The 23,674-nt window shown below is 40.9% G+C and overlaps 3 protein-coding genes across 5 annotated transcripts in view; 2 read left to right on the top strand and 1 right to left on the bottom strand.

Annotated features, from left to right (window-relative positions):
- Positions 1-2: 2 nt before the first annotated feature.
- Positions 3-5,084, bottom strand: traip (TRAF-interacting protein). The gene is made up of 16 exons (XM_005752933.1): positions 4,771-5,084; positions 4,428-4,546; positions 4,278-4,335; positions 4,093-4,176; positions 3,913-3,952; positions 3,686-3,813; positions 3,498-3,592; positions 3,152-3,265; positions 2,016-2,103; positions 1,831-1,920; positions 1,662-1,750; positions 1,401-1,556; positions 1,244-1,289; positions 1,027-1,125; positions 884-934; positions 3-687 (listed from the first exon to the last, which is right to left on the bottom strand). Exons 2-16 carry the CDS (start codon positions 4,523-4,525, stop codon positions 580-582), a joined length of 1,344 nt encoding a protein of 447 aa, XP_005752990.1. The 5' UTR covers positions 4,526-4,546; positions 4,771-5,084; the 3' UTR covers positions 3-579.
- Positions 5,085-5,298: 214 nt separating this feature from the next.
- On the top strand, positions 5,299-12,349 carry mon1a (MON1 secretory trafficking family member A). Its single transcript, XM_005752931.2, has 7 exons — positions 5,299-5,394; positions 5,485-5,703; positions 6,170-6,321; positions 8,369-8,749; positions 8,837-9,602; positions 9,903-10,050; positions 11,329-12,349. The coding sequence occupies exons 3-7, from the start codon at positions 6,198-6,200 to the stop codon at positions 11,467-11,469; spliced, it is 1,560 nt and encodes a 519-aa protein (XP_005752988.1). The 5' UTR covers positions 5,299-5,394; positions 5,485-5,703; positions 6,170-6,197; the 3' UTR covers positions 11,470-12,349.
- Positions 12,350-12,352: 3 nt separating this feature from the next.
- Positions 12,353-23,674, top strand: part of mst1rb (macrophage stimulating 1 receptor b) — a 23,776-nt gene continuing 12,454 nt past the window's right edge. The window contains exons 1-3 of one of the 3 annotated variants that reach the window (XM_013915877.1): positions 12,431-12,455; positions 12,785-12,839; positions 15,323-16,627. In XM_013915877.1, coding sequence (XP_013771331.1) covers positions 15,422-16,627 — 1,206 coding nt within the window. In that variant the 5' untranslated portion in view covers positions 12,431-12,455; positions 12,785-12,839; positions 15,323-15,421. Of the gene's footprint in view, positions 12,840-14,872; positions 16,628-23,674 lie in introns of those variants that run through there. The other 2 variants (XM_005752929.2, XM_013915878.1) reach the window with 2 other exon arrangements.

Raw genomic sequence — 23,674 nt, 5'->3', positions numbered from 1 at the left:
TCTTAATAAAAAAATATTGTTTATTATTTGAGTTGGTTTACATCCAGCATGACAATTAAATCTAAAAGAAAAACTACCTACAGTAACTCCCCATGTCAGCGAAAACAGGGTGAAAAATAGCAAAGCATTTCAAAGACTTTTTTTTTTTTAATGATAAAGATTTTTGTTTGCCACACTGGAAAAGCAAATGGGGAATAAATAACAAAAAACTATCGCATTAGACACTGGCCCAGAATTTTATAATCATCGCAACCCTCACAGTCAAATTTCTCAAGTAGCTGTTTCTCTCTCACAAACAAATACACTCCCACAGAACTACGAGGCTTCAAAACACAAGACACTGCCTACACAAACAAATTCATATCGGCACAAAAAAATAAATGTAGAGCAGGGTTTGCAGTTCACCCAAATGCCAACATTTGTCATTTCTTTTAGATAAAAGTTCATTCCCAAATGCTTTTTTGGTGTTGAGTGGCAAAAACAAACAAATCAAAAAACCCACAGCCAGGTTCTCGGTTTTAGAGCAGTGCCAACATGCTTCTTTACAGAAGTCAGTGTCTTGACCTCTGACACCAAAATTTACTCGAGGAAGTCGTCCAGGGTCATGCAAGTGGCGGTCTTGGATGGGGGCCGTGTTACCTTTTTCCTTTTAGCTTTCATCAGTGGACGAATCTGTGACAAAGGAGACTGGAGGTGGAGCGCTTGGTTAAGGATCGATGCGACCTACATTTATCTCGTGGTTATAAATAACATCTATCTGAAGCCAGACGGTGCTCCCTGGCTCTTACATATATACAAACACATACATCAAACATTCTTCAGTGAACCTCAAACGCTAGAAGACAAGTAACACATGCAGAATCACTAATGACAAAAAGGATACAGGCTGGATGAATTTAGTTCGTCCTCCTAATCCATCATAACCAGTTCTGACCTGAAACGCAAAAACATTTTCCCCCTTCAACAAAACACTGATGATGACAAAATGGGACAAGGAAACAGTTTGCGAGAGTCGGCTGCACTTACAGCTCCAGGCTTCCTCTGAGGCTCCAACATGCTGCCAAATGTTTTCTTCCTGAAGAGGAGGGAGTTCCTTAAAAAAGGGTCCAGATCTTCATCGCGATTCTGAGAAACAAAAAATACATAAATATAAAACAATACAATAAATTAATTAATTGAAAAATTAAAAACAAATTATATATAGATCAGTTATTTAATGATGCATTTATTAGAAGAAGGCTACCTTGCTTAAAGCTGACGTTTTCTCCCTGTGTTTGGATACAGACGTTCTGAAAAATCAACACTTCCAGTTTATACTTTGTTACAAAAAGAGCAGATGGATTTCAAACTACTCTAAACACAGAAGAAAACATTTCCGCACTGAGTGACATGACTCTTACACGGGTGGATCGAGACGCATTTTCTTCAATGGAACCTGCGTTGGTCTCTTGGCCCCGTCGTCTGGCGTAGTGATGTCGTAGGTCATGTTGAGGTCAATGTCTTCGCTATCTGCTGGATGGTGGAGGCGAGGCTGCTTCAGCTCCAGTGGGGCAGGGCTGACGGGAAGGCAGCAACAAGTGCGTGAGCGCATAAAGCAAATGCATTCTTAAGCATCCTGTCAAAAGCATGAGGAGAATGAAGTCCCACAGCTGGAGACGCACCTTTCAAAGATGAGCCGACTGACGGCTTCGTTAGTCCTTGTTGGTGTGCTCAGAGATTTCTGAAGAAACTCCACTTTCTTCTTCAGGCTCTGTGGACAGGTTGCACACAGAAATCACAACCACGCACATCCGACATAACAAATAAACAGATTTGTTTGATCTGCCTTACAGAGATTTCTTTGTCAGCACAGGCCAGATCGCTCTGCAGAGACTTCATGTCCTCTTTGGTCTGATTCACCTCTATTGTAGTTTTTTGTAACTGAAATGACAAACACCACAGAGCACTTTAACCCAAAGATTCCGCACCAAAGTCCCATTTCTTATTGGTGAGGCGATCTTCTTATGTCAAATGACCTTGTTGTTTGAGGACAGCACTTCTCTCTTCAGTTTCTCACACATATCATTTGAAGCTTTCAAAGTTCCTTTGAGGTTATCATACTCTCTGAGAAAGAAGGAAAGAAAAGAGATCAGCAGTAAATACTGAGCGGATGCTGTGGTCATTAGAACTAAATACCTGAACAAAAAGCTCCAAAAGAAGTACTTTCAAACACACAAATGTTGTCCAACTCATTAAAAGATTCTGGAACATATTTCACAAAAGCTCAGATTTACAGGAGAAAGGTGGTATGATCTTCATCTGGGTCACAAATATAGACAAGCACACAATCTGATTAAACTAACACCACAAACCGCTCCATATTTCACATCTTTATAGAACATACTGAGTAATTATTCAACGTACAGGCAGCAGAAATGTGAGAGAACCCTTGAAATTAATGACTTATAGAAGCAACACCTAACAGACATTTTCTGATGCAACACAAGAGACTTTAAGAGAAATATTCGACCCTTCCTTTCTGCAAAACTATTTCAGTATTAACTAAAAAGCCCTCGACGGCAAGAGTCAACACCAAGGGTAAACCTGAAACAACTTAAGTAAAATTTAACCTTTGAACAAAAAGAAAATTACAATAATTACAATTAAATGTATATTTTATTTAAAAACTACACAAAACCGTTTTTAATCCTGATTTGAAGTAACTAATGGATTCTGCACACTGGAGGTGTGAGGGGAGTTTATTCCACAACACTAAATGCTACCTCACCTTGTTTGGTTCTAGTCTTAGCAATACTAAAGTAAGCCTGTTCCTGAGGACCTAAGAGGTCTAGAAGCATCATAGCCCTCAAGTAGGTCAGCAATATATTCAGGTTCAAGATCATTCAATGCTTTCTAAACCATTAGCAGAATTTTAAATAAATGCTTTTACACACAGGAAGCCATGCAATGATTTCAAAACTGCTGTAATATGATCCATTTTCCTGGTGCTGGTCAGGACTCTGGCAGCAACCAGTAAAGACTCCATTAAGATACCTTAGTCTACTGAAAATAAATGCACAAATAAGCTTTTCAAAATCTTTCTTTGCCACAATTTTTCCAATATTTTTAAGATGGTACTCGGCCGATTTAGTAATAATCTCCATATACTTACTTTTTCAGAGAGATGCAGTAGATTGAGAGCTGCTCCACTGCTGCCTGGCTGATACCCATATCTGTGATCATGGACTCAACCTCTGCTCTCTGGCCCTGTAACAACACATCCAAGCTGAGGAGAAAACAATGCACAGAGTGAATATGATGCTCTTTAACAATGAAGACAATCACTGGACCATATGCACATATTTCATGTCATTATAGCTGTAGTGTAAGACTCAGGTTGCAGTTGCCCAAATGCACTGGTATACGTTTGTGCACTTGTCAAAGATCATCTTAAACAATCTTTATCTTTTCCTCTACAATCACAGGGCCTTGAATATAATACAATGGGCTGCAGATACCTTTCAAATGTTCTCAACTTGGTCCTTAAGCTCCGGACTTCTTCCTTGGCAGCCTGAACTTCATTTTGTTGCGTCTCCATATATGACATCTGTGTCTGTGAGACGTTAGAACATAATATTAGTTGCAGTGACTGTGAATCAGTGTGGATATTGCAGCTTTTCAACAATGAAGAACAGAGAGCTCATACTTTGAGGGCAGAACAAAGCATCTCCTTTTCTTTAATCTCCTTCCGCAAACTGTCTAGGTCTCGCCTCTGCTTGTCCATGGAGTCCTTTAAACTCTCCACCACCTTCTGTTTGTCCCGCAAGTCTCGCTCTACAAATTGACCAGACAGATGATCAATCTAGCGCTGCCTGCTTCCTTACAATCTAGCATAACTTTGTAACAGTTGTACTCAAGAGTTTAATTTCTCACCTTTAGAGCTCAGAAGTGCCTTGACTCTATCAACCTCATTCTGCAAAAAAGAGAAGAAATACAGTCAGAAGATAACACCCTAAAACAAATCCAAACAATAGCAATAGGAAAGACCACATTTAGGTTCTGTTTTACATGCCAGAAGGCGTGAAGAGTTTTATATTGCTGTAGGATTGGTACCTGTAAGCTTTCCGGGTCAGCCGTGCTGTCCTCCTCTCCACCAATGTCAAAGAAGAGCTTACTGATAATGTGCCTGGTGCTGACCTACACACAAACATCAAAATGTCATTGAAGCGCAATCTTTCCTTTGTAACTCAACTTGCCACGGTCTGTGCTGGTAGTTTGACAACGTAGCGTTACTGTACCTGTTTCCTACACTGTGGACAGGTTTTTGTAGGGGCTGTCTGAAACCACTGAAGAAGACTAGAAGAAAAAGAGGGGAACGAAAATAACTTAAAAGATGCCATGAACTGAAAAAAGTTGTTTTGTTCAGATTTGAGTTTGTGTATAGTTACCATTCATAATGGAAAGTGTGTCCGCAGTGAATGGCAGCAACATCTCTGGAGTGATCAAAGAAATCTGAGCAAATAGTGCAATATGCTCGAATAGGCATCTTACCGGCACAACGATCACCCTGTTTTGGAAACAGCGTACGACATTGTTAAAAACAGTGAAATACAAATCGTGATATTCACTCCCTGATCATACGCGTTTCGGTAGTGTTACATAATATTTGTAGGCTAAAACAGTTAGCACTGGCTAAAGTCAGTGGGCCTTACTATTCCGCTACCCTGGTTAAGCAGCTACATATAGATAACCAATGTTAGCCATAGCCTTATCGTGAGCTGTCATGCTTACCAAACAAAGATATCAAGTTACTGCATAATCCTTCGTTATAAACTGAAGCATCACCAACTGTACATGAAAATTTTCATTGTACACACATAAAGTGAGATAATTTAGGAAATTTCCTTTCAAGCTAACACAAACACAATGGTAACGCCATCACTGGCCAGTTCCCCGCTGCACGTTCAAACCAAAGCTCCGCCCCGGAACATAAATGAGCTGTTAGAATCTACGCCAACGTATTTTGTATTAAAATTTAGCTCAGTCGCTATAAACGTTTGCTATTTAAAACAATTAATACGTTTTCCCTGGAGAAGTTACAATTTAGTGTCACTCAACAAATGTGTCAACACTTTTTTTCCCTTGTTTTTTTTTGCTTTTATCCCTCACATATGCAGAGTCACAGTGAAAACAACAAAATATTATTTTAAACACATTGAAATAGCTCGCAAATATATTCACAAACCTTTCTCACACAAAAATATTATTTAACATTTCATATACAATGTTTTCTGTCTGACAAATTAAGTATCTGAGTCTCGTGACAATCGTGTAATTTAATAATCAGGCACAGTTGTTTCATGTCCTGCGTGACCTGAAAGCACCAGCAAGATCAAAGATGGCAGTGTGTTATAAGTAACTTGCATGCTGTAATATTCAAAATTAACCCATTAAATTAATTCTTAACTATTTCAAAGACAATTCTCCGTATTTTATTTTATTCAGATGAACTCGGCATTTTTATTACTCCTGGGAAACGAGTGATAAAAAGTGTATAAACCCTCTGGCAGGGAACTTCATATCCCACAATTCGCACTTCCGCAACCAACCAGGGCATGATTCAAGAAGTTCTTCTGTGCGGTTTCTGCTAGTTAGCTAGCAGCAACTGTGGCAAACGAGTTGGGGAGCATAACATTCAGATGCAGACAGCTGTCGAAATGAAAGGTAATCTTTTTGAAGTATTTGAAGGGGTCTTGAGTGCTCTGGTTGAGAGCGAAGGCGATAGATAGCGTTTGTTTGACTACATGCTAAAGTCAGCAATCAAAGTAGCTTTTGAAGTCAAACATATGTGACGCCTGTGATAATTCAGGATGCTAAGCAAGAAAAAAAGATGTGAATGTAAATATACTACGTGTGAATATGTTATTCTTTCGAGACTCATTTTGTTTCCATAGTTGGTTTGAGCCTTCCTTGGAGCAAGGAGGACATTCCGGCTTAGCTCTGTTTCCCCCCGGTTCCAATAAACAGTTAATCGTCACTACCTAACTGTAGGGCTTTATTTGATTTCAGTTGAACCGACTCGTGGTGACCGTGTCATGTCACTGTAATGGCACACCACCATAAATCCAAGACTCAGTCACGAAGTTGTTGCCCTTTGGTCCTATAGCCCTTTGTCTGTCTATCTTTCCAGGTGCGTGTCCTAGCCTTAAGTAGCAGCGATGGAAGGTGAAGCCCAAAAGGCGACTGCATCATGGGAAAGTGGAACTCTGGCTCCTGTAGACCGCCTTCGCTCAGTCAGGGCGGACAGCCCCATACCTGGTCTGGTAGAGGGAACTGAACCAGGTAAGTGTTGTGCCGCTTGTCTGTAAACACGCAGAGACAAGTATGATTTTAAAAACATATTTAACATACATCTGCAAAACTGGAACCACTGCATAGTAGTGAAAAAACGTCAAATAGGAAGGTGTAGTATGTGTGAACTTCCTCTTGCATTTGTTCCAGTCTAAGGTAATGTTAACGCAAGAAATATTTTCCAGGTAGTTCACTTAGCCACTATCAGTGGGATTACACCACTGACTGCGCTCTCATTTCAAAGACTGCAGGTAAGTCTAGGTGTCTTAAAGAAGTCGTGGGTGAATAGAATTGTGCCACACTACTTTGTGGCCAATCCCTCATAGAATTGTATTGCGAAACATTGCAGGACATGATCAGTGATCACAATGTTTACAGTAGACCATAAAAGCTTCCAGCTGGGGTAGACAAATATCAAGGCAGGGCAGGGCCAAGTAATCATCAACTGTTTTCTATTTCAAGTACAAAATCCCTGCAGTATCTTTGCCTGGAATATTGTCTTTTTTATGATTGTAGCACAAAGAAAAGACATTAACACTCTTTCAGTGCTGACACTTCTGAAAACTTTCCCATGAATTGGACTTCTCTGTTTCACATTGTTGTAGCTGTGCAGTGTCCGGTGAACGCATACTGAGTACTCTGTGTGTGAGAGACAGCATGAATATGCACATCCTGTCTATGTAAGAAATGGTGAATATATTTACAGGTTGTCTGCTGTTTTAGAGCTTGTGTTACAGTTGCACAATATTCCCTTCAAATGCTGCCATGTTTTCTCATGAGAATTTAATGATATGACCATCTGTTGACTGCAAAAAAAATCTGGGGAAAATTTGTCAGTTTGTCACAATGAAAGTTGGCTGCAGCTGCTTTCATCTGCTGCATCACATCCTGCTTTGAATAAATACAACAATGACAGGAGAGATGATGTAACACTGTATGGATTTGCTCTTCCCAAACTGGAGCTAAACAGGACATTTTGAAGTCTTAGCGTACTCTTTCGCTATCACAGTTGCCTTATTCTTGTTCTTCTAATTAGATAAGCTTTGGCCAGAGGTTGTTCATTTTATTCACTGCAGCAGCTCTGAAGTGTGATAACCTAAAGTTAAAACATGTGTGACTAATACGATAATAGACTAAATTGAACTTCTGTTTTTTGTGGATTGTTCTAGAGTTGCATACCATGTTCAAAATTAATCAGTTTTTCAAATAAAAGAATCAAGTCTTGTCCTGTAACTGTACATAATTCATCTCTGTCATCTGTCTTGGACGCCTTTTCCAGCTAGTTGGTTCCCACAGGAATGCCCAGTTTTGTTCTCCAGCAAAGTTGGGGAATTTAACACATTTTCCAAACCAGCCACTTTTTTTTTTTTTTTCGTTGAAGTTGTTTTTTTTTCCTCTTGTAGAAACACAAACTGAAAACCTTTTATATTATCTATACACCTCCACTTTCCATTGTGTTGAATCTGCCTTGAGCTAAGCAGCATTTCTACATTACCTGGCTGTAAGTGTGAATGCAAATTAAACGGGCACATTAAACATGAGGCCTGCTTCCAAGCATAAAAAAACATCTGTGTGTTTGATTGTCTGGCAGGTAAGAGTATGAAGAATTTACGCTGAGCAAAGAGGGGTCATGTCTGTGTCTCCTTCATGCTCCACCCTTACCCCATCCCTTAACCAAACACATGATTTTAGGTAGTGAGAATGAGCCTGATACTAACAGTCCACTATTTTTCTTTATTTTTTATTTTTTTCTACATGGGAAAAATGTTTGATTATGAAAACCGCTATAAATGCTGCAAACTGAGAAAACACTAAAAGAGGACTTGGTGGTTACTTTGGCAGTTGTATATGTGGTCATTGGCCACATGTCCTTTTAGAAAGTAGCATTCAAACTTCCTGCAGTTTTTTTTTCCAAAGGAACTGTCCAGAAATGTCTGCCATGTGATGTACTGCGCTCATATTTATATAGAGCTTTTCTAGCTTTTTTTTTTTTTAAATCTTTTACGGACAAAGTTTGTCATCATTTATATTAATACAGGTGCTGGCCAGAAGAGTGCCATGTTCATCCATGCACACTCGTTTGAGGATTTAACTGCTGAAGCTGAAGAAGAAGCCCTGAGGACAGCTGATTCAGGCAGATCAGAAGAGCAGCATGAAGAGGGGCTCAAGGCACTTGTTGCTGAACAAAATATAGATGAACAACACAGCAATGACCTGTCGGATAGGACTAAGGAGGAGGATGTGTCCAGTGAGGCGTGGCGGAGCCACAAAAAACACGTGTTTGTGCTGAGTGAGGCGGGGAAACCAATCTACACTCGCTACGGCACGGAAGAGGCGCTGTCGAGCACCATGGGGGTGATGATGGCTCTCGTGTCGTTTGTCGAGGCTGAGAAGAACATCATCCGCTCCATCCATGCAGGTCAGATTATACTTTGGCAGCAACATTTAATTCTCTAAACAAATATGTCGTATCTTAATGTAAGTGCTGTTAATATGTTTGTGTCAGATGGCTGTAAAGTGGTTTTCCTCACCAAGAGTCCTCTGGTCCTGGTGGGAGTGTCACGCACCTGTCAATCAGACAAGGAGATGCTGCGGGAGCTGCAATACATCTACTACCAGATAGTCAGCCTGCTCACCCTCACCCAGCTCAACCACATCTTCCAGCACAAGCAGAACTACGACTTGCGGCGTTTGCTGGCCGGCTCAGAGTATCTCACTGACAACCTGTTGATCCGGCTGGAACGAGACCCCGGCCTGCTGCTCAGTGCCGTCACTTGCCTGCCCCTCCCCAGCTCTGCCAGGGACGTAGTGTCATCGAGCCTACAGGCCGCTAAATCCAAAAACCTGGTGTTCTCCATATTGCTGGCCGGCGATCGCCTGGTCACCCTGGTCAGGAAGAAGGACCAGTTCCTCCACCACATAGACTTGCACCTGGTCTTCAACCTCGTCGGTTCCTCCTCTTCCTTCCGAGAAGGTGAAGGCTGGACGCCGATCTGTCTGCCAAAGTTCAACACCGCAGGATTTTTCCACGCTCACATTTCTTACCTGGAGCCTGCATCCCAGCTCTGTCTCATTCTGGTCTCAACTGAAAGAGAGGACTTCTTTAACATGTCCGACTGCAAGCAGAAGTTTATGGAAAGGCTGAGCAAGCGTAGTGCCTACCAGGCCCTGAAGGAGGCGGTGAAATGTCCCAGTTACTCCGTGGTGCAGGTTGGCATCCCAGAGCTCAGGCACTTCCTGTATAAATCAAAGAGCTCTGGACTGTACACCAGGTGAGTGGTTAGACTGTGTTTGTCAAATTTAGGGGTTTTTAGATAACGATCAGAGTATTTTAACAGTCATTAATCCTGTTAATTCAAGAACTTTTTCCTTTCACTGTATAAACACATCTACTCAGATGTTTTCGGTATTACGAAAAATTTACATAAATGACAACTTCATGAGAGCAGATGACACTTGATTTTATCTGGGCCAGTAAAATGATCATCAGTATACAAAGATTAGCATTCTTATATGTATATATTTTTTGTCATGAACACAAATCCTTGTTCTTGGATATTTTCCACCTTCAGCCCCGAGTTTCCGATGGTGTACCAGTCTGATGGAGAGCAGGAAAGGCTGCTGAGCTTGTACCAGGAACTTCACAGCTGCTTGCACCATCCAACCAGACCTCTCCGTTACTACTACCGCTGCAGGGAAACTGAAAACTTGCTGGCACAGGTGAGTCTGGTGTTGTGATTAAAATGGTTTATTGTTTTTGAACAATTATTTTTAAGCTGACAGCCATTTAAAGCATTTGGTGTGTACAAAATGAATACTGGACACTGGATTGTTGACATTGTTCATACACATTTAGTTAGCTTACTGTTTTTTTGTTTTTGTTTTGTTTTTTCTTTTTTTGGGGGGGGGGTAACTATTTGCCTTATTAGGGTCAATAGTCCATTTAATAAAGTCATAAATAATTTTGATTGCTGGCATAAACTTTACATCAGTTTTTCCATTCACAATGCAGTATTATCAACAGCTGGATTAACATTTTGCAATCAAATAGGTTAACTGGCAACAGGTCAGTAACATGACTGCGTATGAAAAGAGCATCTTAGAGGGAAAAAATGTCTACAAATTCTTGGAAATTTTCAGAATAATATTCTTCAATATAAAAATGTGAAGACTTTGAGTTTCATCATCTACAGTACCTAATATGATCAAAACGCAAATCTTAGTGGGCAAAGGACAAGGCCAAAAATCAGCATTGGCTGCCGTTAACAGCAATTATTCTGTCATGGAAATCTCTGCATGGGCTCAGGAACACTTCCAGTCACTGTCTGTGATCCCAGTTCACTGTGCCATGCACAAATGCAGGTTGAAGCTCTATCATACAGTAAAAAAGCCACGTGTGAACATGATCCATAAATAATTCTTTTTGGAAAATGCTGCATCCCCCAGCCCAAAGAAGATAAAGAAGATACTGCTTATGTTTTTTAATTTCTATTTTAATTAGTGTGTTAGTGTTTTTTGGTTTTTTATTCCCACAATGAGTTTAATTATAGCTTACTGCAATAACCTTTGTCCTTCCTTACCAGCTTTGTGTTAGCAGCGTTGTGCTTTTGCAGACCCTTGCACATTACCATCACATACACATAAAATAACAATAAAAGTAATGTCCACATTGACACTTCTGGAAAGTTGTTGACCACTCTTTTTTCTCCCCCTTTCTAACCGCATGTTGTGTGGTTAAATATATATCTTAAAGAAACGTATTGAAAAAGGGTCATCATTCTAAATGTGGTGCAATGCTTTACAAATATTGTTACAAAAATATACTGTCATTACATAATTAGTTTGCAGTACAATGCAGTAGCTACAGTAATTTTGCAGACTGTAACAATTTCTTACATTGAACCACATTTCTGAACTTCTTTAACAGAAAAATATCCGTCTACTACACACAGCTTTTTCATCCTCCGTTTGTCTCGTTGTGCCTTCTCTCCTTTGCAGGTGACAAGCGGCTTTGAGCTTTACCTCTGCTTTAGTCCGCTGGCGACCAAGGCCTCAGCGTTCGCCGCTGTCAATAAACTGCTGAAGTGGATCAGGAAGGAGGAGGATCGCCTCTTCATCCTCAGTCCTCTCACATACTGAGCCTCCTGAAACGTAAAGCAGTATTGTGAAAACAGACTGGAGTGGTGCTAACAGCAGCTACGCATGATGAAGCAGTAGTCTTTAAGAGTATGATGATTGTCAAATCCTATGCATTTTCTTTTTTTTTTTGACTTTTGGAATGCTCTGTTCTAATTCTCTGATTTGTAATGAAGTGTGCTGTGCAATTGAATTAACGCTGTATTTTAGCTGGCGAAATTTTTTTATAACTTTTAATTTAAAAAAATGAAGAGCAGATAGAAGCCTCCGCACTTTTGGTAACACAGAAGCTTGCAGTGTTTACCTGTTGTTAAAGATCTTTCATGGAATGGTTTTACTGTAACGGCTATTATGCATCTCACAACTTAAAAAAATGTCTTTTATGGTATTAACTCAGTTCTTAGAAATGAAGAATAAACTGGAAATTCCTCGAACTGCAGTAGAATGTATTTTCAAATTAGAAGACATGTTGGCAAAATATGGGTTAACAGCATTCCTGTTGGAAGCATCACCCTTTTACCTCTATGCACTCTTTGTTTATGTAACGGACACTGAAACAGAAAGCCTGTGACCTGTTTACTGCTGTCAGTAGTTTGTAATAACACGTATTCTCTTAACACCACTGTAGAGGAATTCCACATGAACTCCATTATTTTTCCAGTTCATCTCTTTCTTTTCACCCATAATACTCACATTAACAGATGATATGTTTCTGCATGCCTCTTAAAGCTTTGTTTCCTAGAAACCTGCTATGCTTGAGGAATCTAGCCTTGTCACATTTGTCACATCATGCCTTAACTGTTATTGTGCAAAACAAATATGTAATGCTTTATGGCAGTCCCATAATTGCAAAATTATATGTAAATAAAGAAACGACCTGCAAGCTGATGTGTCATTCTTTTCCCCTCACACTGTAGGCACTTCGTAGATGGCAGTAGCAGCAGCACTTCCGTCTCACAAACGCGGAGCACACTTGCACAACAAAAGGAGTAAGTTTTATGGTGCTGTGAAACAGGCAGGGCAGTGGTTGGGGGGATAAGGAGGAAACGTTTATGGCATTAAAAAGTGACTGAGGCCACCTATAGACGCTGGGCTAATTGGCTTCTGTTCGTGCTGCTGGTGTGTGTCAGTGTGGAGCTGTGAGGGGAGGAGCGAGGACCGATTCAAACCGGGAGTTAAAGTTAAATACGAAGCGGGCGCTAACGAATACAGAAGGGCTTGTATTTAAAAAAAAAAAAAAGTTTGTGTGTTAAGCTAATCGTGTGATATTAACTCTACCTGAGGAAAAACCCGCCTTCCCCCGCGCGCTGTTTTACAGTAGGCGCAGAGCTGGCAGTGGCTGCTTCCCTCAAGACTGTGACTGACCTGCACAGGTAAGCTTTTCATCTTTCCTTCTTTCCTTCAGCAGCGTCTGCTCTGATGTTTAGATACAAAACAGAAACCAACTAGCCTTCAGAGCACAGGCAATGCTAGAAGAGGACTTTAAAAAGAATAGCTTGTGTTTATGATCCAAAGTTTGACTTACAGCACCGGCATTCTTTATATTATCTCTCACAGCACTTATGATGCAAGGAAGGGTTTCCGGTGTCATCCATTTATAATTGTTTATAAAAAGCAAGCTATTTGCGATTAATATTTATTGTGGGGGTTGTGAAATATAAACTCAGTGTTGCGTTATCTAAACTCGGGTTTTGGAATGAAAATAACATCTTTAACCTGTGGACTGGAGCCAGTGTGCACTCTGTTACACTGGAGTGATTCAAAGAAGTAAAGGCAGATTGTAACCGAATATGGAGACAAAGTAAAAGGAGAAACTTCACCAACCCAACAACAACAACAAACCCATAAATACAAGCGATCAACTGAAGAGGGCAGATGAGCACAGGGCGAAAAGAAATTATGCTGTTCTGTGTTAACATACTCATAATTGGACTGATTTCTAATCTCACTTGTTTTGTATAAAATCACACAGTAGAAATAAAGATTTTTTCAAAACAAAGAAATGCAGACGCAGTTTCTCCTTAAACTGGATATTTCTAGTGAGTCTGCATTGCCTTGGAATTTATTTCCTTCTACTCAGTCAATGAGTCCTTCAGGTTCAATATGTGTTCACTATTGATTGTTCGAACAGCAGCTCAACTCTGCAAATCCCCCTGGATATCTGTGCATTGATTATTCTAAGAGAGGTCTTCGATCTTCTACTCTTGATTAGGATGCCGAAGTGCCAGTGAGCAAGGTGCTTTACTGGCAACTCATGCCGGTTCACTGATGAAGCCTTGATTGGCCTGAAAATAGCAAAGCGAATGGAAACTCTGTTTCAGCCGTTTGCTTTATTAACCATGAACCCGGAGAAAGTCAATCAGTGCCATTACTATGTGTACTCATGTCCCCAGACCTTAACCTCAGCTTTACAAGGAGCTGCAAATGTTAAAATGTAACAACAGCATCAGCGGGGTTCAATGAATTATTGATGCAAAGACCTGGGACTCTGAACTTTTCCATACGACTGCTTTTAGCAAAAACAAGTGCTTTGTGCTTAAAATCAGTTGGCTCACACTGCCGTTTCTGACGCTGTTAAATATAATGTTCAAAATGGATTAAATTCTCTGACACGAGCCGAAGAGCAGTTTTGCCCTCACCTGGTAGTTTTAAAGGCTACACAACGTCTGACGACCATCAGTCCGTGGCCATCTTTTCCCCCTGAAAGGCACGTAGTGGTTGTAACAGGAATGCATAATTGAGAGGCCAGGCCAGAAAACAGTCATGGCGTATGCCCAGTTAATGATCCACCCACTTATGTATGTTCACGATGAAGACAGGGCTCGGACACTACGTAGAGCTTGGGCTGGATGAGCAATGGAAAAATGTAGATTTGCTAAATTTGGTTGGTTCATGTTGAGCAAAAGTCATTATCTTGGCTTGTTACCACCAACTCCCTTGCATAAAAGAAGATGATTCATTTGAAAAACTCTGCCTGTGATTAACCAGAGTAAACATGACCAGACCGATATGAATGGCTTATGTACAAAGCCCCAGTAAAAATAGTTAGATCCACATCTTCTACCACCACAACTCTGTGTCTGATGATCTAAACATTTCCTGTCAGTGTCTGTGGTGAGTCAGAGAAAGCTTTTATTTTTATGACCACATGTGCTTTTATTATCAGGACCAGACAAGATGGTGATCATGATTGTTACCTCGGGTCTTTTAGGGTTCCACGCAAAACATAATAAAATACTGTTATATTGATTTTCACTTTCATTAGTAGCAAATCCCATAGGAGGCATAATTTATCATGACAACATGAAACAACAGGCTACTGCTTATCATTTTATGGTCTTACAGCAGTTTTAGTAAACAGGTTTCAGACACATCTCACTTCTGTCAGCTTTTACCTCTTCATACAAACGGGATTGTGGCTCTTTGTTTGTTCATAAGGTGGTTCTTTAAACAAAATCCATTCCTGCCAAAGGAACCTTAGATAAGAAATAGGCGATATGCATTTAAAAGCCTTGAATGAAGGTAATGTAAGTACTGCTAGTTATATGCTCACTTGATTTCTTGGCCTGAGCTAGGTGAGAAGATCTCTCTAATACTTATACATGTCCGTTCAGTATAATGTTGGTTCTAGAGGACATTTAGCTTAAAGCAGGAGAAAGCAGTCAAGTCAGCCAAGATCCCCTTTTCTCTTTCACATCTTTATGCAAAGCTTTCCTGGATCATCTAGCTCATTAAAATGGCATCTTTTTTATTTAACTCTCAAGCAAGGAAATATCAAAGCTTTAGTCATTCTTGAGTTGCAGCTCATGATTTCTTATCAGTTTAATGAGTTATTTTACTCTTTTTGTTTTATCAGGTGTCACTGGGTGGTTTAAGGATGGTTTTGACTCAGCAGCAGACCTGGAGGTAGCGACACATCGCCTGTGCCTTTGGGCCCCTGGAACCCGGACTGGAGATGGTCCACTGGGCCGGACAGTGGTGGGCATGCGTCTGGTTCCAGACTGTGCTGGCCTTTGCCCTGGCCAACTGTGCGTCATTGGCCCCCAGCCCTGTCAACTTCTCTGTTGTGTATACAATGCCTTTCTTCCAAGCTGGGGGTCCCATCCAAAACATAGTCAACAACTCATTTTACCAAGAAGTGTACGTGGCCTCTAAGAATGTGATCGAAGCTGTCAACAGAAGCCTGGAGAAGGTGTGGGAGCTCCGCACTGGGCCAGTGGGGGGCTCAGAGTGTCACATATGCAATTTGTGTGAGATTGACAAGAATCACAACTTTCCAGAGGACACAGACAATCAGGTGTTGCTGTTGGATACACTCTTTATGTATTTATATTCTTGTGGAAGTTCTCAGTACGGCGTATGCTATTTCCACCAGCTGAACCCAAATGGAGAGCCACCCTCTCTTTCAAAGTGTTTGTTCAGAAAGGGCTCAAACTCTGCTGCTAACTGTCCTGACTGTGTGGCTAGCCCTCTTGGTACAAAAGTCACAATGGTGGAGGAGGGTCAGACTGTCTATTTCTTTGTCGCGGCCAGTGTTAATGACAGTGTCACTCAGCGTTACGGCAGGAAGTCTTTATCAGTTCGTCGACCACTGGCCACAGAAGATGGTTTCTTCAGTGATGTGCGTGGTCTGACTGTCCTTCCCAGCCTGCGAAAGACATACCATATTGAATATGTCTACAGCTTCTTCACTCAGGAGTTTGTGTACTTCCTTTCAGTCCAGAGAGAGAGCCCAGATCAGGAATCGTCGCCTTTTCAGACTCGTCTGGGACGTCTCCCGAGGAACGAATGGGAAATGAAGCGGTATCGCGAGTTGATCTTGGAGTGTCGCTTTGAACCAAAGCGAAGGAGGAGGAACGTAGCCAGTGAACCTTATAAGGATATTGTGTACAACGTGGTCCAAGCAGCCCATTTTGGCAAAGCAGGCAGGGAGCTGGCAGAGGAGTTAGGAGCGGAGGAGGAGGATGACATCCTGTATGGTGTTTTTGCTGTCACCGACGACAACGGAGTCACAGAGCATGACTCTGCCCTGTGCGCCTTCCCCATGGACAATGTGAACAAGGCAATTGCTGATGGGGTGGATGACTGCTGTGAGTCTGGACCTGAGCAGCTCTCTAGAGGGCTCTGCCATTTCCAACCCTGTGAGAGCTGTCCACATGAGGTGAGCGCATCAGTCTGCAAATACACAAAACTATGAAAATGCTACTTCTTCTTCTAAATGCTACAGTTGCTTGGTCTGAGCTGGCAAAAAGGAAAGTATGTCGCGATAAGATGAGCAGAAAATTATCTGAACTTGGATAATTTATGGACTAACAAAGGTGGCTCGATAAAACTCTTGCACAATATGTCTCTCATCTTCATCCAGCCTTGGTGCTGAAAATGAATCCATCACAGGAAGCCAAAAACTGTTTGTCTTGTAGTGGCAGGCTCCAAAAGTGAATCAATCCCTAAAAGACTCCCATGTTAAACCCTAAATTAAAAAGCCCCTTTACAGCCTGGTACCAAAAATGGTTTTGGCCAGAACTGATAGTTCCTCCTTCCATCTTTTCTATGAATATTTAACTTGAAGATGTCATGAAGATGTCTTTGAATCATTGTGGTTTAGTGACAAATAAAACTTAGATAAATACACACTTATACCACATCTGTAAACAATGAGATTTCTGACAAAACCTTCACTAGGTTTACAAGAAAATGTTGATCAGACACAACCACACAGTGTTGTCACCAAAGCGTCACTGACGAGGCAAATCTCCCTGGGTTTCTGGCTAGGTCACACGCATCTTATATGGAGCAGGGATTTTCCACTCAAAGGCGAGAGGTTTGCTGGATGAAGATTTGGGGTTTATTTGCAGCTTTTACATCAGACACTCGTCAATGGAGCACATTTTTTGAGATGGTTTTGAGAGATATTTAGAGACAGTGCAGTTAGGAAAACAAACACTGGAAATTTCAGAACATCTGGTTGTTCTTGAATGCATCATTGCTTGGCTGTTTTGTGCACAGCTGGGATTCTCGGCATATTTGGCCAGCTTTTCCTACGTCTGGCTACTTCTGACTTCATTACACACAGTACAAAACCAATGGGAGAGGTCTGGGTGGTATGACCATCTTTTATATACAGTCTATTGTATTCACCCTTTTTGTATGAATTTTTATGGTCATTCAGTTGAATCTATTTTCCTCTTTAGCCAGAAATGATCCTTTATTCATCATGTATCACCTCCTCTAGATGAGACACCAATGAAAAGGAAAATTTTGTGGTTTCTGTGAAGCAATATTAAGGTTTCCATTTCAGTCATATTAGGAATGTGAGAAGCTTTTGCATCGGCAGTCAGTTGGCAGCCACTGTTAAGTCAGAGAAAACAGGGATGCAGAAAGCTTTTTGGATCGCTAATAAATATGGAAAAAGTCTTACTACACTCATCATTATCCAGAAGGACCTGGATGGCAGCCAAGTGGGAGTGAGGGTCAGTTTTTTTTTCTATAGGCTGAATGCTCTCAAGAAGGGACTGGAAAGGTTTGCCCCGTTCCCTTTTTGTGTGACTTTAGTCAGTGGCCTTTTCAGGCGATGCGTGTGCATTAGGATGTCTGATTTTAAAGGTCTTAGAATATGTTGCTGCTGGTTTCTCGTGGGAAAACGCCTGTTTATTCCCAGATCCCATGCATATTTCTCATATTTTTTTGTGTTAAATTATTCAGTTTTGTCTTTTGGGTAGTGGGAGCTGTGGTAAGACATCTGATACCACAGTTACTTTAAGTAAATTCCAGTTTGAGAAACTATGAGTATTCCCACAAGGACTGGTTGCTATTACTGTAATGTTGCTGTGATATTGTAAAGCTGTATAATTAGTATGATTTCAGCTGCTGGGTATCCCAGATGATGGCACTTCAGGAGAAAGTGATTTCATAAAGTTTGGCAGAACTCCAGGTATGTTGCCCCTTCCTCTGCCTTTGGAGGAACACTTTTTGGTTGGACTAATGAAGTGTTCTTGTAATGGATCTTCTGTTGTTGCTTTTGGCTGCTGGTCTGAATATTGAGTAACGTGACAGCGGGACTGTCCAATAGACTGAAACCTTGGTTCTTCCACTTCACAGCAGACCAATATATGCCAAAACTGCTGCCAAAACATCAGCTGTGTTTAATACAGTGGCTTGCAAAAGTATTCTGCCCCCGTGACCTTTTCCACATTTTGTCACATTACAGCCACAAACATGAATCAATGTTATTGGAATTCCAGGTGAAAGACCAGTACAAAGTGGTGTACACGTGAGAAGTGGAACGAAAATCATACACGATTCCAGACATTTTTTACAAATAAATAACTGCAAAGTGGGGTGTGCGTAATTATTCAGCCCCCTGAGTCAATACTTTGTAGAACCACCTTTTGCTGCAATTACAGCTGCCAGTCTTTTAGGGTTTGTCTCTACCAGCTTTGCACATCTAGAGACATAAAGCCTTGCCCATTCTTCTTTGCAAAACAGCTCCAGCTCAGTCAGATTAGATGGACAGCGTTTGTGAACAGCAGTTTTTAGATCTTGCCACAGATTCTCGATTGGATTTAGATCTGGACTTTGACTGGGCCATTCTAACACATGGATATGTTTTGTTTTAAACCATTCCATTGCTGCCCTGGCTTTATGTTTAGGGTCGTTGTCCTGCTGGAAGGTGAACCTCCGCCCCAGTCTCAAGTCTTTTGCAGACTCCAAGAGGTTTTCTTCCAAGATTGCCCTGTATTTGGCTCCATCCATCTTCCCATCAACTCTGACCAGCTTCCCTGTCCCTGGTGAAGAGAAGCACCCCCAGAGCCTGATGCTGCCACCACCATATTTGACAGTGGGGATGGTGTGTTCAGAGTGATGTGCTCTGTTAGTTTTCCGCCACACATAGCGTTTTGCATTTTGTCCAAAAAGTTCCATTTTGGTCTCATCTGACCAGAGCACCTTCTTCCACATGTTTGCTGTGCCCCCCACATGGCTTGTGGCAAACTGCAAATGGGACTTCTTATGGTTTTCTGTTAACAATGGCTTTCTTCTTGCCATTCTTCTATAAAGGCCAACTTTGTGCAGTGCACAACTAATAGTTGTCCTATGGACAGATTCCCCCACCTGAGCTGTAGATCTCTGCAGCTTGTCCAGAGTCACCATGGGCCTCTTGGCTGCATTTCTGATCAGTGCTCTCCTTGTTCGGCCTGTGAGTCTAGATGGACGGCCTTGTCTTGGTAGGTTTACAGTTGTGCCATATTCCTTCCATTTCTGAATAATCATTTGAACAGTGCTCCGTGGGATGTTCAAGGCTTGGGAAATCTTTTTGTAGCCTAAGCCTGCTTTAAATTTCTCAATAACTTTATCCCTGACCTGTCTGGTGTGTTCTTTGGACTTCATGGTGTTGTTGCTCCCAATATTCGCTTAGACAACCTCTGAGGCCGTCACAGACCAGCTGTATTTGTACTGACATTAGATTACACACAGGTGCACTCTATCTAGTCATTAGCACTCATCAGGCAGTCTATGGGCAACTGACTGCAGTCAGACCAAAGGGGGCTGAATAATTACGCACTCGCCACTTTGCAGTTATTTATTTGTAGAAAATGTTTGGAATCATGTATGATTTTCGTTCCACTTCTCACGTGTGCACCACTTTGTGTTGGTCTTTCACGTGGAATTCCAATAACATTGATTCATGTTTGTGGCTGTAATGTGACAAAATGGGGAAAGTTCAAGGGGGCCGAATACTTTTGCAAGCCACTGTACATACCACGCTTTTTGGCTTGTTACTATGTCACTGAATTATTAAGCTATTTCTGTGATGACAAATGCACTATTGTTTTAGACTTAAAATGTTTGATAATATTCTGGCTTACAGTTTTTATTTTTACAGCTTTTCAGTTTAATTAGTTTTATATTTGTATTTATGATTTGTATTTAGAGTAGCTGTAACAGAGAGTTAGGCTTTAGGAAAGCAATTCATACCCACTGTTTTATACTCCTCTGGGATTAGGAGGTGGATGACTTCAGGCAATAGCAGTGCTGTTTTTGTTTTTTTCTTAAGCTCTAAGGTTACATACAGTCCATATATTTTTAGACACTGACTCAATTTTAGTTTATCTGTATATCACAACATAATTGAGATATAGTTATATGATTAATATGGTCTGATCTAAGCAGCTGAACAAGTATATCGGATTAACCACATAGAAATTACTGCCATTCTTTGCACTGGTACTTATTAGCATGGTCTCAAATGTAACTGGATGGGTTCACTTAAGGGTGGGATTTGAATGTGAACAAATTTAATCTTCAAGGTAAAGACATTTCACTTGTTTCATCAAGTGAAACAAGTCATTTTTAGGATTCAAAAACAAACCAAATCTGTCAGAGAGATAGCAGGAATGAAAACTGTGGCACATTTGGTGAAAAAAATAACACATAAAAAGGACCTTACCGAAGACAGAAGGTTTACCGAAAACATTAGAGGTGGATCGCTGCAGGATCCTTTCCAAGGTAAAGAAAAACCTGTTCACAATATTCAAGTTAGGACAACTCCAGGAGGTAAGCATGTCATTATCAGAGGTTCACCACAGGGTTTAAACCAGTGATCTGTCTCAGAGTGGCCAGATCAGACTTTAACACGTACCTAAAACAGCACGTATCTCCTGGAAAAGCAGGTTTTGGACAGATGAAACTTGGATCAACGTATATCAGTGATGAGAAAAAACAAAACAGAGGAAATGTGACACAATAACATATATGGCCTCCAGTGGCACTAGGCCACTAATGTCAGGCTTCAGTTAACTGGAGGAGACTTCACACTACGATTGGACATTGACTAGAAAAATATGGCAAATTCAAGCCTGTCTGTAAACACGACAGCTTGAAAGGTTTTAAATAAATTCCATTAAAGCTTTGCAGGGGTGCAGAGTGGGCTCATGTTAACAATCCATAAAAATGTCCCTACATTCACTAAGCTCTTCAAGGTCAACTCAATGACTTACTGACATTCTTACTGACATTGTTTGTATTGACGACATATAGGCAGTGATGTATAGGGATTCTAAATATCACATTATTTTATTATGAATGTTATGTAAATTATAATAACAGGTCATAATATTCCAGAATTGGTATTTTTTCTTTTGAAAACACTTATGATCAAAACATTTTTTTCACTTGATATTTATTGCAAAACATTAAAATTGTAACACAGGCGAAAATGGACTCAGGCGCAGACCAGCTGAACTAGAATAGCAGTCGTAAATTTATTTACAAAACACCACGTGAAAGTATAGACAGTGTACAGGGCAGGGATATGCAGCGGTCCAGGGGGAAAAGGGGAGAAAGTTCAAAACACGCTCCGCTCATTCGCTCCTTCCCAGTTTGTCTTCGGCACTCTTCTGAATCCAGCACACTCCGCTCACTCGCTCCTCTCGTATTTGTTTTCTACACACTCACTCTTACTCCATTCTACGCCACACCACCAGGGAAACAGATCGGGGGTACGGACAAGTCCGAGAACCTAAGCACAAGAGAACTGCGGTTAGCATAATCCCTGTAGTCACACGAGAAACAGGGTTTATCGGGGCTGTACTGACGAGAGTAACTCAACAAAGACACAGAGACCGTGACAAAAATGTATTTTACTAAAAACAAAATGCATGCCACATGTGCTCTACACCCAAAAAGTGTCATTAAAATTAAGTCAAGTATATTAAAATGGGTTTTAACAGGACCAACTTTGCACTTGTTTTTACTGCACTACAAACTTGGCCAGGTCTCCCTTGAAAAAGAGGTTTTTAATCTTAATTCGATCTTCCTGGTTAAATAAAGGTTAAATAAAAAATACAAATAAAAAAAACTTTTTAAAGTATATTTAAAAAGAACAAAGAAAACAAAATGAATATTCACAAAAGGCAATACTATTCCATTACAAGTAAATGCTGCTCAGTGAGCTGCCTTGGTGGAGGTTTGTGTTCTCATAGTGCTTCTTGTTCCTTGGTAGAATACTCCCTTAAATCAAACAGTGATGCTCCCTGCTCTGTATCTACAGCTCCAGGGCAATCCTCCTGTCAGTAATGCAAGGCATAAACATCTATCAAAGGCCTTTAGATTATTAAATAATCATATTATCACAACCGATTCACCTCGGGCTTCTGGTGTGCCAGATACTTTGTTTCTCTTTGTCACCCCGGTGACGAGCTCAACTTATCTCACAAGAAAGCAGCTCAGTCTGTCGAACCACAACTGTACATTTTCCAGAGATCAAATATTACAATCTAATAATATGGAACTGCTCAAGGCATGTAAAACAAACTCTATGCTCCCATGCGGTCGAACAGCTAATAAATCTTCCTTAACATACTATAATGGCTGTGTTCTTGTTTACATCAAAAAGCTTTTATATGTGATTGATGGTGTAGATTTGATTACATTTCCCATTAAACAGTGACTTTAACAGATTTTTCCAAATGCAAGCCCCCCTTAATAGTTTATTCTCTAGGACCAACTTTCATCACACAGCATACAGCAGATCAGACATTCTCAGACTCTGCTCAGTTGTCATAAAGAATCAGAATAGAAATACTTTATTAATCCCAGAGGAAGTTATGTGGTCAAAGTTGCCCCAAGACAGTAAGAACAGTAACGAACAAGTTAAAGTACCCCTCTTATCATACTGACTTTGTTATTTCTCTATAGAGGATGTGCAGATATTAAGGGTATACAATTACTGCAGTGTGCACTTGTGTTTTTAGATCAAGGAATTGTACAGAGAGATGGATTTGTTTCATGCTGCCTTTAAAGTTAAACATATCCCTGCAAATACAGTAATTTGAGTTAGAAAATATACCTCAGGGTATAGTCAAAGGAGCTTGCAAAGAAAAGCGTCTGGACTTCTTTAAGTTACTTGAAGACGTTTCACCTCTCATCCGAGAAGCTTCTTCAGTTCTAAGGTCAAATGGTGGAGAGTCCCAGATATAAACTTAGTGGGAGTAACCCCCCACAGAGGGACAAAGGACCCCCTGATGATCCTCTAATCCCCTGAGCCAAGGTGTGAAACTGGGTGTGGGTCCCAATCAGCCAGAGTTTCGGGTGTGTTCATTGTGAAACCTGCCCCCACCTTATCATGCGAATTCCTGAGGTCAGATGGCCCAGGATGTGAGTGGGCGTTAAGGCGTCTGGGAAGGGATCTCAAAACTGGATTATAGATGGC

The sequence above is a fragment of the Pundamilia nyererei genome, unplaced genomic scaffold (assembly GCF_000239375.1).
Source record: "Pundamilia nyererei isolate P.nyererei 1_Seehausen unplaced genomic scaffold, PunNye1.0 scaffold00391, whole genome shotgun sequence".
NCBI classification, from domain to species: domain Eukaryota; kingdom Metazoa; phylum Chordata; class Actinopteri; order Cichliformes; family Cichlidae; genus Pundamilia; species Pundamilia nyererei.
The sequence above is the reverse complement of the archived record's forward strand: the minus strand, read 5'-3'. Positions and strand labels throughout refer to the sequence as shown.